The sequence below is a fragment of the Paroedura picta genome, chromosome 1 (assembly GCF_049243985.1).
Source record: "Paroedura picta isolate Pp20150507F chromosome 1, Ppicta_v3.0, whole genome shotgun sequence".
In the NCBI taxonomy this organism is placed as follows: domain Eukaryota; kingdom Metazoa; phylum Chordata; class Lepidosauria; order Squamata; family Gekkonidae; genus Paroedura; species Paroedura picta.
In genome coordinates, this window is record NC_135369.1 from 163,436,286 (window position 1) to 163,453,577 (window position 17,292).

A 17,292-nucleotide genomic window follows, 5' to 3' on the forward strand; every position below is an offset into this window, starting at 1 on the left:
CCTGAGTTTCCCCAGCTGTGAGCTGACACTCTAATCCAGGGATAGTCAAACTGCAGCCCTCCAGATGTCCATGGACTACAATTCCCATGAACCCCTGCCAGCGTCCATGGACGTGTGGAGGGCCGCAGTTTGACTACCCCTGCTCCAGACCACCGTGGCTGTCCAACTGGAATAAAAGTCGTTAGTGTTTAAGGTGCCCTTGGACTTCTGTTTAATTTGGAGCAGGCCTTTGAGTTATGTCAGTTTGTCAAACCAGAGAGGTTTAACTAGACTCTAGTTTTAACCAGCATCTTCAGAAATGTTGTCAGAAGAGCCTGTTGTCTTTGTGGTGAAATGCAGAAGTCTGTGACCCTGTCTTCCTGGCAGTTTCCCTCAGGTTTCAACATGTTTTCAACTCTCCTTCATTTTTGCTTCAACATGGACAATGTCAAAAATTGCTCCTGTTGTGAGAAATGGCCTTTTTTTCGGGGGGGGGGGGGGTGTTCTTGTGTTTCCCTAATTTGTGAAAAAGCAAAACATGATCTCTCCCTCTCTATCTCTCTCTCTCCGTTTGGAATTATAAAATACATTTAAAAAATCCTCAACCTCATTTCTCAGGAAGATGGGAAATTCTTACGCTGGGCAACTCAAGACAACACGCTTTGAAGAAGTGCTGCATAACTCCATCGAGGCGTCTCTCCGGTCAAACAATCTCGTTCCCAGGCCCGTCTTCTCCCAGCTGTATTTGGAAGCGGAGCAGCAGCTGTCTTCTCTTGAAGGTAAGCAGCACTGATTTGGGAACTTATATTCAAATGTGCATTTTCTATTGAGAAATAAATCTCACTTTTTTTCAGTGGGACTCACTGTTAAAGTAGATGTGCCCTTGGGTTCTTTTGTTACGGAATCTCATACTGCAGCGTCTTTAATTGCTTTTCTTGCTCTCTTGTAGGGCTGCCAGGTCCCCCTTGGCTACCAGCAAGAGATGGCTGTGTCAGGTGGCCAGATCCAGACTGAGTTTGGGGGGATGGAGCGTAGGGAGGACAGGGGCTTTAGTGGTATACACTGTCATAGAGTCTACCCTTCAAAGCACCCATTTTCTCCAGGGGAACTGACCTCTGTAGTTTAGAGATGAGGTGTAATTCGGGGTGGGGGGGGGGGATCCCTGGTACCACCTGGAGGCTGGCATCCTTATTATTTTGGAATGAGATAAAAGTCTCTTAATAAAATTATATTGTGATTCTAATCCATATGATGTTAACCATTTCAGCCAAAATTAATAAAATTTGCTTGAATATGATGCATTTGTTCATAAAGCAAAATATTACTATTTTGTGTTTTCAGATAGGCCTGCTTTTGGGAATGAATGCGAAAACAGAACTCCAGCCGCATGCTTTATTTTGAGTTTTGTTGGATTCATTTTGAAGTGCTAAGCGCTGTGGTTATAATGTTTCGACATAGTTTGGGATTTCATGGCAATCAGGATTATTGTTTTACTTTTATCCCTTGCATCGGGATGAGAAATGTTTAGGCACAAGGTTCATTTCCCCCAGTCAAACACACCAGGTTATTTTCATAAACAATCAAGTCAGACTTGTGTTTTTTTTTAATTGCTAAACTTCAGAAGAGCTTGCAGACCTGACAATGTGCAGGCATCATTAGCCTTTGGGTGCAAATGTTTCCTCCTGCTGATTTCTGCTTTCTCTTTATTGGCTTGGAAAGTGCTTCCTTAGTGTTGCCTTTGTATGTGTTCATGTCCTTTCAAAGCTGTCTAATGTCAATCTAGGAAATACAATTATTGATGGAGCACGGGAGTCTTTAATAAATCATCCCGCAAAATTATTCAGATACTATTTCAAATTATGTCATACAGATATTTGTCATCCATGTAAAGAAAATGTGGTTATGCATTTTAAATCCTTTCTTTCCATTCTTTCTTGCTGAACAAGAACATTTGCATGACAAAACATAACCTTTGTTTAAGTGTCCATCTGCCCCTGCTGTTTATTCTCCAAGTGGAATGCCTGAGATTTTCCTCAGTAACATAGTTTGATGTCACAAACTGGATTATGGCATCAGCTGGGAAAAGATGCCTCGGAACTGGAGCCGTTGTTCTTGCACAAGGGGTAGTTTTTCACACTAGCATATAGGATTTGTTTTGAGGGTTTTTTTAAATTCTCAAAGGATTTAACACATCATTAGGCCCCCATTCTACTTTCCTTTAAGTTTAATGAGAATTGTAATGTTTCTGAGCCTCCTACTAGAATGAAGAGTGACTGGAAACAAGCTTACATGAAAATTAAACAGGAGTCTAGTAGAACCCTAGAGGCTAACAACATTTATTTCAGCATGTGCTCTTGTCACTCCAAGCTCATTTTGTCAGAGGCGTAGAAATAGACATTTATTAGGTATAGTCAACCATCCAGCACAACTGAGTCATGTGTTTGTGTGCGGAATGCTATAGAGCAGTGGTCCCCAACTCCTGGTCTGGGGACCGGTCCCGGTCCATGGATCAGTCGGTACCGGGCTGCGGCTCCTCCTCATCCTCCTTCCTGGCTGCTGCCTCGGGAGCTGCCCTGCTACTCTGCCGCCGGCTCCCCTTTGGTGCTCTCCAGCGGCCGCCATGGCTGGGGCTCCCCCTCGGCATGGCACTGCGCAGCTGCTGCTGGCAGCGCCCCCAGCGGGTGGCGGGAAGTCAGGGCACCAGCAGGAAAGCAAGCGGAGCAGGGGCTCAGGAGGTGGCAACTTCCCTTGGCCAAAGACTACCCCCCTCCCTGCGCGTCAGTATATTTGCCAAGCGTTGACCAGTCCCCGATGATAAAAAGGTTGGGGACCACTGCTATGGAAGGTAAAAGGTAAAGGTATCCCCTGTGCAAGCACCGAGTCATGTCTGACCCTTGGGGTGACGCCCTCTAACGTTTTCATGGCAGACTCAATACGGGGTGGTTTGCCAGTGCCTTCCCCAGTCATTATCCCCCAGTTTTACCCCCCAGCAAGCAAGCTGGGTACTCCTTTTACCGACCTTGTTAAACTCCAAAGCATACATTGCCTTGGAATTTCCTATTGAGCCCTACTTATGAACTTCGTTTAAAGCAACTAGCAGTGTAATACTAAGCAAAGGTATACTCTTTTAAACCCACTGAAATCAATGGACTTAAATGTGTGTAACTGTTTAAAATTACATGACAAACCACTTTGTGCTGCATTCTGTAAGTCTTGATCTAGAACTAACTATAAGGACACATGATCTTAGTGGGAACACGGTATAAACTTCTGTACACAAGAAATGTTTATACCCCAATTAAATTTAAAAATCCTACTGTTATACTTAGTTTATAACAGTATAGCTATCAGTATACTATGTTAACTGTCCACATATAATAGTAGATTCAGGTGGATCACCATGCTGGTCTGAAAGAGCAGAACAAAATTTGAGTCTAGTGACACCTTTAAGGCCAACAAAATTTTATTCAAGGTATCTAAGGAAGTGTGCCTGTACTCAAAACCTTATACCTTGTGTGGTGGAACAGGCCACCTGCTTGACAGATGCCAAGCCTGTGGGCCCTGTTCCAGGCCTCCCAGGGGTAGTCAAACTGTGGACCTCCAGATGTCCATGGACTACAATTCCCATGAGCTGGCAGGGACTCAAGGGAATTGTTGTCCATGGACATCTGGAGGGCGGCAGTTTGACTACCCCTGCTCAACCCTTTCCCTGGGTGGGGCCTATCTCTTCCAGTCTGTCACTGCCACTACCCACTGGCTGGAATAACTCCTCCTGGGGTTATAAGACCCCCCCCCAGCTAGGTTATTGGTGCTTTATAGTCAAAACCATTAATCTTTGGGTTCCACCTTCAGAATTGGCAACCATCTGGTTTTGCCTGGTTTTCCTCCCTTGGGCCCTCCCAATGCACTAGTAGTGGGGGAGATTGGGTGTCCAAAACTCAGGTTTATTAATCTATTAACAATTAGATTGGTAGATTTACACTCCCTCCATCACACCACATGAAATCAGCCACAGCACTTATGCACACCCCAGGCATGAACTTAAAGGGAGGCCTAAATGCACTCCTTTTTCCCTACACTCCCTGCTGAAGAGGGACTCTTGCCCACCAGTCTCACCATCCACCTCCTTGGGGGCTGCTTCTCAGGCCTCCCACATTCTCTTTTGTGGCCTGGCCCAGCCTGACCTAGCCCGGCCCTGTCCCTGTCGTCCCTGTCCCTTGGCCCAGAGCAACCAGGGCCTTCTCTCTGGACAGAACTCCCTTGGAGTGCCTGTAGCAACTCCCCCCCCCCACCCAGGAAGTCTGGAGCCTAAATACTGACAAGCTCCTCCCCCTGGTGGAGTCTGACTCCTCCATCCTCATTGGGGCATGTGACCCTCTCCCTTCCCTGGGTCTCCTGGGAAGTGTAGGCCATTACAGCCTTTCCACCCCCCTAGTAGCCATTTTAAAATATGGGCCCAGGGCAGCCATTTCACAACTCAAATCCACCCCCAGGACTCATTCCACCACACCTTGAATCAAACTTTGTTGGTCTTAACAATGCTTCTGGACTCAAACTTCATTCCACATGTAATGGATCAGCTGTATATCAGCTTTTTTTTCTCATTTGAAAAGGAAAGTGTCTGTATAAGCCCTTGGCAGAGCTACCCATCAGCTGTCTGGAGGATAAGTGGATTTTCTAAGGTTGCACATATTATACTTCTATGCATATGTGAACATTTATGTTTAGCTCAAACCATGTTTAAAATATATATGTGAGAAAACAAGAAAAATATTTGGTGGCATGATTTTAATACTTCTGTGTCTTGTTTGTATTTTTTTCTAGTTTGGTATTAACCTGATAATCTTTTCAGGTATTGTTTTCATTCAGTATTATGATTAGGCATATTGCCATTTTATAAATTTATAATTGTTTCTTATTCTCTCGTGTGAATGAATTGTGTGTTTGTATGAGATGGGCTTTTTCATGTTAGTACTACTCTAGAAATGTTCAGCAAATTCTCAAAACTTTAAATATGTTTCCTTTGAAAAATTCATTCATTAACATTGGTTTTCTTTGTGCACAAATGTTACCTAAGGGTCCCTTCGGTTTTAGTCTAAGGGGATAGAGGAGGCTGCCCAGTGGAGGGCACGTGATTCTGACTTCATTGGTGTTTCCTGTACTGAGGCAAGAGATCACAGGGATGGTAGCCAAGAAGTGAGTGCTGGCAGAGTTTAAATAGACAAGAGAGCAAAGCATCAAGCAACTTAAAAGAATGAAATAGTTTTATGAAGAGGAGAAACAAACTTTAGGGTTTGTCACAGTCCTGTTAGAGCTGTTCTTAGAGTGGTTCTGTCAGAGCTCTCTCAGCTCCACCTACTTTACTAGGTGTCTGTTGTGGGGAAGAAGGGAAGGTGATTATAAGCTGCTTTGAGACTCTTTCAGGTCATGAAAAGTGGGGTATAAGAACCAATTTTTATTCTTTTAGAAAAAACATCAGGAAGTTCCTAATCTAACTATGCTAACTATACATCTCCAATGCCCCCTTATAGGATATTTCTCATATGCCCTTGAATCATGTGCACTGTGCAGCAGGGGCAGTCTGGGGCTGGCCAAAATTCCAGGATGGGACCCCAGCACCACTGCCACTTCCTGCTACCATCCCCAACTCATCCAGACCTCTGCTGTAGCCAGGCTGGCCACAAGCAAGAAGCAGCCTCTGCACCTACCATGGGCTGTGGGACATCCATTGATGCAGCAAGGGGGTGGCCTTAGGCCTGAAGTACATAAGTCACCCTGGATGTTTTGGACATGAACTACCACTGTGAACTTGCTTGCTTTGGAGGTGGAGCAACTGCTGGCTTTGCAAACCTGCCAGCCCTGTGGCCAAGCTGAGCAGCAGCGACCTCCACAAAGGCACCTGTCAGGAGGGTGGTTGGAGCAGCCACCACAGCAAGAGCACCAGCATGGTGGGTGGGCAGAAGAGCTTTCCCTAGAGAGACTATATGGGCAGGTAGAAGGAAGAGGAGGCACCATAATGAATGTGCAAGAGGGTAGGATAGCAGCTTCTGCCCCCAGGAACAAAGCTCCAGACCTACAGTCCCAGCCTATTTGCATTCTGGCTGTTGTGGGTTTTCCAGGCTGTATGGCCATCACCTAGTAATTGTAGCCCTTGACATTTTACCAGTAACTGTGGCTGGCATCTTCAGAGGTAGGATACCGCAAGATGGGAATCTCTCCATGCCAAAGTGGAGTATGTGAATTGGAACTAAAAAGTTCCTTTAAGGAACTTCCTAGTTCCAGTCCAGACCCCGGGAGACAGTATATATAGAAGACAGTAATGTGATGTGGGGGAGTGCAGAATCAAACCCAGCTCACCAGAATAGAAGTCCTCACTCCTAACCACTACACCAAGTTGAAAAAGGCTGGGTTAGATGTTGCTTTCTGTTTATACATAGGACATTTCTTCTTTCTGTCACAGGGGCTTGGAACTGTAGCCTGTTTGAAGTTAATCTGTTCACAATAAGTTTAATGTATGGAAGGGCAGTATACAAATTATTATTGTTGTTGTTGTTGCTATTATTATTATTATATTTCTTACCTGCTGCTCCCAGCCCAGCTGTCTCGTGGTGAGGTACATGATAAAAGCCCCACATAAAATTGTAAAACTCCAATTAATCCCAACCCCCTCCATGTGGTGAATAACTTATCCCCTAACCCAACTCACCCATCCAGCCTGATGGACCCCACACCGTGCCTCAGGGGGGTTTGTGAGTGGCCCAATGTCCTGGCCAATGAGTTGCCTGATGCTCTGGCAATAACAATAATATAAGATATGCTTCCATTTTTGTAAGTAAAATTTCTTTCTCTTGTCATCATTGGAGTCAGATCATCTTTGTAATTTGTTTGAACACGATTTTCCCCAACAAGGAAATGTGGAAGATCAGGGAATCTGTGGAAGTCTTCTATGTTTCAAGGCAAAATTATTATTTTTTTCATTCAACTCAATATAATCATGCATCCACATTATCCTCTCCTGTAGTTGATCTCTGACGGAGAGCTATCAAAACAAGGAAGACCTGGGTGGATTCGGAGCAACTTAGGTAGAGATAGTCTCAATTGCTTGAGATAATGCTTGTGAGTTTTAAATCCAGAATGATTCTTATAGCTGGAATGTTTTTATATTTTATAATATTTTAGTTATCAGTGATAACAATGATCTGTTAATGCCAGATGTTTTAATGTATCTTGTAATTTGACTACTGGTCTAGTACTGTAATAATAAAGACTTTACAGTGCAGTTCAGACTGTCAACACAGCTGTTCTTGGGAAGTATTTGGGACTATGGTAGGAGGAAAAAGCAGAGAAGTCCTACTCTGTAGTTACAGACCCCTTTCTTCATTGGCTCCAAGCCTAAAATTCCTGACTTGCTGATAGGCAGATGGCCCAGAGAAACCATTTCAGCTATCAGAAGAGGAGATGTTGGCAGGATAGGGCAATATTCACCGCAAATGTCAAAGGTTTATTCTTGGCTTCTTCCGGGACTATTTTGTCTATTATTAACAATTTCCGAGGACATCCAGATTTGAAATATGTCAGACTGCTGCTCTCCAACAAATTCCTTCAGCATATGCTTTTAACTGCAAGATCCTGTGCTGTTTCTGTGCACAGCTTGCAAAAGACATCAGCAATGGGCAAGCTAACGTTTTATTTTAATAATTCTTGCTGTTTTAATTTATAACATTACTTTTATAACTGCTGGCTGGCCATGTGCACACATTTGTTCTGTACCTTTTTAGTTTGCTGGTGGAAGATGGTATTCATAAGTCCTGAACTATATACCTTGAATATATTCAAGATGCAATAACAACAACAAAAAAGAAAGTTGTGATTTTCTTCCTCGTAATCATTTGGATTATTCTAGAAGGTCGTATGTGAAACAGCTGCCCAGACTGCGTTCCTGAAATAGAGCCGTCTGAAGGAAGGCTTTCTCAATAAAAGGTGGCGGTTTGCCTGGGGGCCGGCTCCGTGCCTAACTTGCCAACTGTGATATAATAAATTAGCAAGAATTTGGGGCGTCACCTTTTGGGCCTGGGGATGGAGTGTGGTCTTAGGTGGTACTGAGTGTAGAGCCTCTCTTTATCTACTTAAAAATGCTTGGAAATGCTAAGCTAAGGGACAACCCCACCCTCCTGTTTTTCTTTTTTTGTCAATTGAGAGCAAAAGAAACACACCATAATTTGTTTCTTGGTTGACTGAAAACCCTGTTCCACTGGCAGACGGGGAAAGGCTACCTTCTTGTTCCTTGAAAACAGCCACATGTCTGCCTGTACAATTAATGACACACTCATTTCCCTGCCCCCACCCGATTTCGGCTGTAATTGTTTCCCCGGGGCTATCTTAGAACCCCTCTTAACCACTCTTGCTCCCTGGGGCTGTGGTCATTTACTTTTCCTCAAAGGAAAGGTCTTAAAAATGGGGGCATTAACAAAGGAACAGCATGGACTTGCAGCTCTTTAATGCTCACTGCTGTTTCTTCTACTTGTCTGGCCTTTTTATTCATAGGATGGTCGGTCAGAAGTATATGAGATACGTGAGCATCTGAAGATGTTTATGGTTGCTGTGTTCTTTGCCATCATGAAAGGCTCGTGAAAATCGTATTTATCCAATCAGACTTTTTAGACAGTATCTTTGGGACAAAAGGACAGCCCCAGCCGGGAGCTCACAGACACGGAATGTCTCTTGCTAATACAACACAATACTCCTCAGTAAAGCATTCAAACATTAAAGATTGCTGACTTTGCATGGCTTTTCTTACTTTTACTTTCCCTCTGCTTTCTACCTCGCTTTGTTGCTGTGTTTCTTTGACAGATTGGCATGTTCCCTTTGGTATAATCATAATTTATTGTGAGTATACTTTTGAACCAAGTTAACTAAATATTATTTGGCTTTATTGACTGTGTACTGAATGTATGTTTTTTCATGTTCGATGTATGACGCATATTTAGTTAAAATTCTAATTCAGTGATGACTTCAAATCAGGTGGCATTTTATTTGTTTTCTGCTTTGGGCCAGTTTTTAGAATCCAATTTCACTGAAGAGCACTTGCTCCCAAAAGTCTAGAATTTGATGTAATGCAAGTTTGGTTGTAATTTTGTTGTGCTATGCCTAAGCTGTGTGGGCTTCCAAGAACATATTTATCCATTTGGCCTTATGAATACATTGCAAGCTTCTCATATTATAGGATCACAGACTCTATTTGGGGGAATTCCTAGAGATTTGGAGGTAGTGTGTGGAGGGTGCAGTTTGGGGAAGGACTTCAGCAGGGTATGGTAAAGTAACAGGCTATAAAATGAGTTTTTGGGAGGCAGGGATGGATTGTATGAGATTGGGGAATAGGAATGGGGGCAAATGGTCATAAAAATGGGGAAGACATTTTTTTTTGGGGGGGGATAATCCAGATAATTGTATCACAGTGTAATTTAAGTTGCTTTAAACTATGGAAGGAATAAAAAAGGCTGGAAGAAAAGGAGCTTGAAAAAAAAGCAGAGTGCAAAAAAGGTCACCCTTCCTCTTGGTGTGGGCATACCTCTGGTGCAGGTGTAGTTTTATGCAGAGCAAATAGCCAGTGCTGAGACAAACTTGTCCAGTATCAAGATTTCATTGGTGTTGCCAAGTACAGCTCACCCACCAATAGCATTTGCTTCAAGGCCAAGGACTTTGTTTTCTCTACAACTCTCTGCACTTTCTGTTTAGAAATAATTCTCACTGTGTGGATGTAATTCCTTCCAAGTAAGTCTGCACATGATTGTGGCCTTGAATTATTGGGGTTTGCTGCCTGTCCTGGCTTGATTTATGGTGTCCAGTGGCATATTGGTATCAGGCAGAGGACAGATCAACAAAGTATAATACTAAGAAATTTCTTTCCATAGGATACTGTCAAACACCCTCATTCTGGATCTTGCTTTCCTGTAATATGTAAAGTTATTATCATAAGATTGACTTTGAGTTACTTTTCATGTCACAGGGTAGACCTTAGTCCAAATCCCCTCACTGCCACAGATGCTTTCTGGGGTCCCTGGACCAGTCACATATTGGATGTCCTACTTCACAGGGTTGTTGTGAGGATAAAATGAAAGCGAGGAGAACAATGCACACTGCTTTGGGTTCCTGACTGGGAAGAATTATGAATTAAATGGATTAATGAATAAATCCTCAAGGTCATGTTTACTACCGGATACAGGCAATTTCCAGCTAAAAGTATGAAACCTCTACCAATGAAAAAGCCAAAATATTTCCTCTGATCTCAATATGCCATAATCAGCTCTCCAGTGATTGTGTTAATGATACCTTGCAGCAGGCAGTAGAGTGGATAATGAAGAAGAAGAGGAGGAAGAAGATGAAGAAGAAGGCTCAGAATCAAGTAGCCCCCCTATTGCCTATCAGATGAAGCCACCTCCTGAAGGGTGTTGTACCACCGATGGTAAGAACTATAGCTAATTTCATGGGTGTATAGAGGAGCTCCCAAATCTTTCTTTATGTGCATGGCTAGTTCTTTCTTCAGAGGGATCCCAGGGAGCATGGCCCAGAAGAAGTGAGGCATTACTGGATTCCATTTTAAGTCAAAGGGACTTTAATCCTATTCTGTTAAATTGACTGCGACAGACACAGCTGGTTCTGGTTGGATTGTATTCAGAGTATTTATTGTTTACTTATCGATTTGGTCAAATTTAGAAAGTAATGAGATTGTGGATCCTTTAAAAAATCTGTGGCCATTTCTGCATGAGGAAAATATTCCTGCACGGCCTTTGCATGTTGGCAGCATATAGAGCCCCTTCCACATGATCTCGCCAACATCCTGAGGCTGTCCAGGAACTGGGTCACAATTTGGCCATTTTTAAGTGGCGATTTCAGGAATCAAGAAAACTTGGGCAATTTCCACACATCAGTAAAAATAGCGTTACGCTAAATCATATTGCGTCTCCCAGCCTCTCCTCACCTTTTTGCTGTCTTGCTTTTGTCTGCTGCCTTTTTGCACTTCTCACCCTCCACATCTGCTGCTGGAAATGGCGGAAGAGAGCAATGCGCCTTATACGCTACTCGCTTCCGCCTGTCAATCAATCCAATCAACCAATCCGACCAAAGTGAGAAAGAAGGGGGGGGCAGATGTTGTATCATTCTGGTGTTTCTCCATAGCAATGAGACAGTGTTGATTTCTATTAAAAATACATCTGTGTTGTGGCATTACTGCAAAGCAATGCGGGAGTGCTTTAGAGAGCCAGTTCGGTGTAGTGGGTAGGAGTGCGGACTTCTAATCTGGCATGCCGGGTTCGATTCTGCACTCCCCCACATGCAACCAGCTGGGTGACCTTGGGCTCGCCACAGCACTGATAAAACTGTTCTGACCGAGCAGTGATATCAGGGCTCTCTCAACCTCCCCTCCCTCACAGGGTGTCTGTTGTGGGGAGAGGAAAGGGAAGGCGACTGTAAGCCGCTTTGAGCCTCCTTCGGGTAGGGAAAAGCAGCATATAAGAACCAACTCTTCTTCTTCTTCTTCTTCTTCTTCTTCATTATCGTTCTCGTTCTCGTTGTTGTTGTTGTTGTTGTTGTTATTGTTATTATTATTATTATTAATTTGGGGCCTGGGGGAGAAATTTTCAGTCCAGGAGAGAACTGCTGTGTTATGATTGGTGGATTGCTATCTTTGACATGCCAAGGAGTGGAGGGAGAAGTTCATGTTGCTTTTTCTTGCAGCCTCCTCAGGAGGCAAAAAACCACGACGGGACAGAAGGAAAATATGAGAGGGGTCTCCCCGTGAGAAAGGGCTACAAACACAAGATTTATCATCACACATTTGTAAGCAGGAAGCCACTCGTATTTTATCCCCCTGTGTGGAAATGGCCTGTCTTTTGGATGCTTCCCTTTCCATGGAGGCCCAGGTCACAAGAGTAACGCAGCTGGCCCTCTACCACCTCCACCAAGCCAAACTAATAGCACCCTACTTGGCCCCAGAGCACCTGGCCACAGTGATCCATGATACGGTCACCTCTAGGCTAGACTTCAGCAATTCGCTGTATGCAGTCCTGCCCTTAACTTTGATCCGGAAACTGCAACTAGTCCAGAATGCGGCAGTCAGGGTCCTCACAGCAACACCATGGAGGTCCCACTTCCTCCATGTCCCTTCCTCCAGCAACTGCTGGATCAGGCTTAAGGTCTTGGTAATTACCTTCATGGCCATACGCGCTCTGGGCACAGTGTTCTTGGAGGACTGCCTCTCTGCCTACGCGCCTCAAAGAGTTCTGTACTCCACCGCCTCCAACCGGCTAGTGATCCCTTGCCCCAAGGAAGTTTGTCTGACCTCAACCAGGGCCAGAGACTTCTCTGTCCTGGCCCCCACCTGGTAGAATGAGCTCCCAGTGGAGATCAGGACCCTAACAGAACTAATACAGTTTTGCAGGACCTGCAAAAGGGAGCACCTCCATCAGGCATTTGGTTGAGGTCAACCAAATCTAAACTACATCTGCTGGCCCCCTGAACCTCCTTCGCTTAAATCCATGTGACCAATAGGATCAACCATTGGCCGGTTAGATTGTTTGCTATGTTAAAATGTTATTTCTCTGTAAGCCATGAAGCTAATATATTCAGAAGAGTTTGGCACTGTATATGTAATAAAAGAAACTACAGAAATGTGCCTGAGGACATGTCTGTACGACTTTGTTTTTTGTGTAATCTGTCACTGAAAAGGGAAACTTCCTGCAGCTGGTTGAGAATCTCCCTTAGTCCCATATCTTGCCACTTAGTGTCTCTGAGCCTAGATTCATTTCCTGGTTTCTCTGTGTGAAATTTAGGACCTCATTAACAGGAGAATAACTTTCTCTGTGAAGTGCCTTGGTTATGTTTGAGCAAATGTCTCTCAGGTTTCCTCCTCAAGCTGGCCATTCTCTTCCTCATGGGTTTTCTTTACTGGATTCCCCAAGCCTCCCTCTGCGGTTAAAAAAACCCCCACAAACACTGACATTAAGTTTTTCTGTATACTAACCACATCCCCAGTGCTTTGTGAACTGCACTAAGAAAAGTGGTGCAGATATGTTTTGTTCAGAAATTTTGCACAATTGTTACATGCTTTTTCTCCTGTGTCTGCATGTTCACGCTGCCCAGAACTTCCCCCCCCCACCCTCTTAAATTTGTTTTAAACTAATTTTAGTCAGGTCCACTTTTTCACCCTTCCTATTTCATTACTGAAGATCTTTTCCTTTAAAAATAGTGTGTTTTTAATATATGAATCCATAATATGGCTAATAATAGCCCAAACAAAGCAATTAAAGCAGAAGAAAGCAACAGGAGAACATCCATATAAAACGAAAAAAGCTACAAACGGTGTACCAATGAAGTCACAAGAGCCAACTCAGCAAGCAATCAGATGGACCCAGGGCAAAATATCCATATTTTAAACCGTTTTATATACATTTCATACACCATTCACTCATGTCTTCTGCTGAAAAGAAGGAGGATTTGTTTATGTTTTTGTAAGACCTAGGCTACTTCACCCTTCTCCAGATACGTGATGATTCTCCCTCACCCTTTCCTACCTTTCAACATTGCTTCAACATAACTAGGCAGGTAGACAGGTGCATATGAAGCAACTGTATACCAAGTCCAACCATTGGTCCATCTTGCTTAGCGTTACGCAAATCAGTTTAATTAGCAGCAGCCCTCAGTCAGAGAAGGTTCTTTTCCCGATCTGCTGGTTGAAGGAGACATGACACTGGAAATTCATAAAGAGATGTGCAGGGTTTTCCCAGAGTATATGGTAGCTGTGATGGCCCTCTGATTTGGACTAGTTTCCTGAGATCGGTTGGCTCTATTTGAGAGTTGCTATTTGATCTGAGAGCCTCTTGTGACGCAGAGTGGTAAGCGGCAGAAATGCTGTTTGAAGCTGTCTGTCCATGAGGCTGGGAGTTTGATCCCAGCAGCTGGCTCAAGGTTGACTCAGCCTTCCATCCTTCCAAGGTCGGTAAAATGAGTACCCAGATTGCTGCTGGGAGGTAAAATGGTAATGACTGGGGAAGGCACTGGCAAACTACCCTGTATTGAGTCTGCCATGAAAACGCTGGAGGGCATCACCCCAAAGGTCAGACATGACCCGGTGCTTGCACAGGGGATACCTTTACCTTATTTGATCTGAAATGGGCATGTGTGGGGCCTCATAAGCATTTCCAGGGGCCTATTAATTGTGAAAATAATGTGAAGATGGGAATCTGTTCGATCCCCTGTATGTCAGCTTTTCAATCCTAGTCAGACACCTCCACAGTTGTTATTTCAAAACCTCCAGGAAGTCAACTTATCAAGGATCTCCTAGTTTGAAGTTTGAGGTCATTTTTAACTGGGACCTTGTACCTGCCCCAACCCTGCACTCCAATACAAAGCTACCCAATCCTGTGAGAAAGCCTATCATGTGCATATGATATAAAAAGCAGTATTAGTTAAATTAGGAGAGACATGAGCAAATGAGTGGAAACAAACACAATGTGAGTGATGAATGCAGATATATTATAAAGAATTATCAGCAAAAGTCGCACACACAAGGAAATACTACAGCGCATAAAGCCTGATCTATCACTGGAAGGCAAAATCATGTAACTCTGGCTCACTTACTTGGGTCATATCATGGATCCAACTCAATGGAGAGAGTAATTATGCTAGGTTTGGTCAGTGGTAAAAGAAAACCAGGCTGACAAAGGATGCAGTGGTTGGATAAAATCAAAATGGACACTGGCTAGAGCATTATACAACTGAAAGAAGCGATGCAAGGTTGAAAAAGGTGGTAACAGCTGAGCCATAAGATTGCCATGACTGAATGGCTAACATCATCACATTTATCAGAGCACCAGGGTCACCCCAAAGGAATTCAGTATTTGGGTAGTGTTCAAGTGGGTAACTATGTTGGTCTGAAGCGGCAGGGCAAAGTTTGAGTCCAATGGTACCTTTAAGACCTTTCAAGGTATGAGCTTTTGTGTGCACGCATACTTCCTCAGATCCATGACGCTGTATCTGAAGACGTTTGCGTACACACAAAAACTCATATCTTCTGCTCCACTTAATATTTCTGGGAAGCCATGGAGGAGGAGTGTGTCTCATGGCTTCAATGCCACTCAGCACTTAACTCTCTGGGTAGCTGTCCCCCCCCCCTGAGTGCCTCCTCCTCCAACTGGCTTGCCTGTCTGTCCAGCAGTCAGCCAATGGCCTTCCATCCCCCACCCCCAACCACCCCCTCCTCCTCCCATTTCCCTCTGAGGCTCGGAGGCTGCAGATCCCTGCTGGGTGAGAGCTGCCCCTGCCGGTGAGTTCCCTAACAGCTGCCTGCAGCCTTTCCAGGTCCTGGGGGGAGGGGGAGGCCGTCCACAGAATTCTTCCACCCCCCGAATCTAGCACCCGTTGAATGCAACAGGCTTGGCCCCTAGTACAACAGAGGGCTTGGTCCCTCTGTTGGTCTTAAAGGTGCCACCGGGTAGAATTTATTATTCAAACGCCTCCAGTTAGGAAACAAATGATGACACTATGGAACAAGCTTCTTTCAGTATACAGTAGCTTTCAGTTTTACCGTGGTATTAGCACTTTCATTGTATTCATTTTATTAAATGAATATTAAGGGCAAAGAACACTCAGCATTGATTCTTGTGCACAAAGAAGACTGAATTGATTCTTGTGCATAAAGAAGACTGCATGAATTGTCCTTCACAGAACAGGAAAGAGAAGAGGCAGAGGGAATATGATGCAACGTCATGGATCTGAGGAAGTGTGTGTGCACACAAAGCTCATACCTTGAATAAAACGATGTTGGTCTGAAAGGTGCCCCTGGACTCCAGATTTGCTCTGCTGCTTCAGACTGACATGGCTACCCACAATCTTGGCATGTTCCTTTCTCTATTTTGAACCAGTCGGTGTCACCAAATGGTATACATACAAATTGTTCAAATGATGCCAAGAAAGTCCTATGGTACAGCTCTCCCCAAATCACTAATTTTAACACGTCTTTAGATTTACTTTAAAAAAATCATATTGACAGTGTGGTGTAAGGATTAAGAATGATAGATTCTGACCTGGGGAGCCAAATTTGATTCCCGACTCCTCTTCCACATGTAGCCAACTGGGTGACCTTGGACCAGTCACAGTTCTCTCAGAGCTCTCTCAGCCTCACCTACCTCATAAGGTGCCTATTGTGAGGAGGGGTAGGGAAGGCGATTGGATGCCTTAGGGCAGAAAAAAGTGGGGTTTAAAAACCAACTCTTCTTCCTCTATATACACTCCTCTGTCCCCAATTAACCTATATAATAACCTGGGTAGCTGATTAAAAGTGTTGTGTTTTCTCTCCAGGTTTCTGTCAGGCTGGTAAAGACTTGAGGCTGGTGTCAATTTCCAATGAACAACTCGAAGTGCCGTCAGGATTTCTGCTTGTGGGCGTCAAATCACCAAACTTACCCGATCACCTTTTAGTGTGTGCTGTAGACAAAAGATTCTTGCCCGATGACCAGGGGCGTAATGCCCTTTTAGGTAAGTGGTGGTTATGGTAACAACAGGATTTTATTTGGAACTTTGTATTGCTGTAAGGGGAAAGTTCTCATGCTTTTTCTCAGTCATCAAATCTCGTGCAGTTGGTGGTACTTACAATAGACAAAGTATAGACTGAGACGCTAATGTGAGCCAGCACCGCTGGGAGTGGCAGTATATAAATATAAACATAATGTTACAAATACCACAGCACCACTTAGCCTGTGAGAATACACCTTAAATCCAGCCCAAGTGTAAAGTCTCTGGTAGATCAGTATACCGTATATACTCGTGTATAAGCCGGGTTTTTCAGCACAGAATTCACATGGAAAAAGTCCTCGGCTTATATGCAGGTATCCTATTCAACATCCTGAGGGACTGCCTCCCCGCCTATATTCCCCAAAAGAACTCTGCGCTCCACCGCCACCAACCAGCTAAGGATTCCTGGCCCTAAAGAAGTCCGTCTGGTCTCGACCAGGGCCAGAGCATTCTCTGTTCTAGCCCCCACCTGGTGGAACGAGCTCCCGGAGGAGATCAGGGCCCTGACTGAGCTTAAACAGTTCCGCAGGGCCTGCAAGGAGGAGCTGTTCCGCCAGGCATTCGGTTGAGACCAGATATATATAACCAGCAGTGACCAAAGGGCCCCTGCTCCCCGCCCCCCTCAGAACACCACCTATACACTCTGGACCTGTTTGTATGTTGCAACGTTGTATTGTTTATTGGTTATACAATTATAATGTTATATGTTTACAATTATCAGTTATTATTGCACAGTTACTCAAAGGT

At 44.2% G+C, this 17,292-nt stretch overlaps 1 protein-coding gene across 10 annotated transcripts in view; it reads left to right on the forward strand.

Annotated features, from left to right (window-relative positions):
- GREB1 (growth regulating estrogen receptor binding 1) overlaps positions 1-17,292 on the forward strand; it is a 122,574-nt gene that overhangs the window by 28,858 nt on the left and 76,424 nt on the right. For 9 of the 10 annotated variants that reach the window (XM_077310879.1, XM_077310870.1, XM_077310905.1 and 6 more), the window contains exons 2-4: positions 598-758; positions 10,316-10,441; positions 16,333-16,509. In XM_077310879.1, the coding sequence (XP_077166994.1) occupies positions 602-758; positions 10,316-10,441; positions 16,333-16,509 (460 nt within the window). In that variant the 5' untranslated portion in view covers positions 598-601. The remainder of the gene's footprint in view (positions 1-597; positions 759-10,315; positions 10,442-16,332; positions 16,510-17,292) is intronic. The other variant, XM_077310887.1, reaches the window with a different exon arrangement.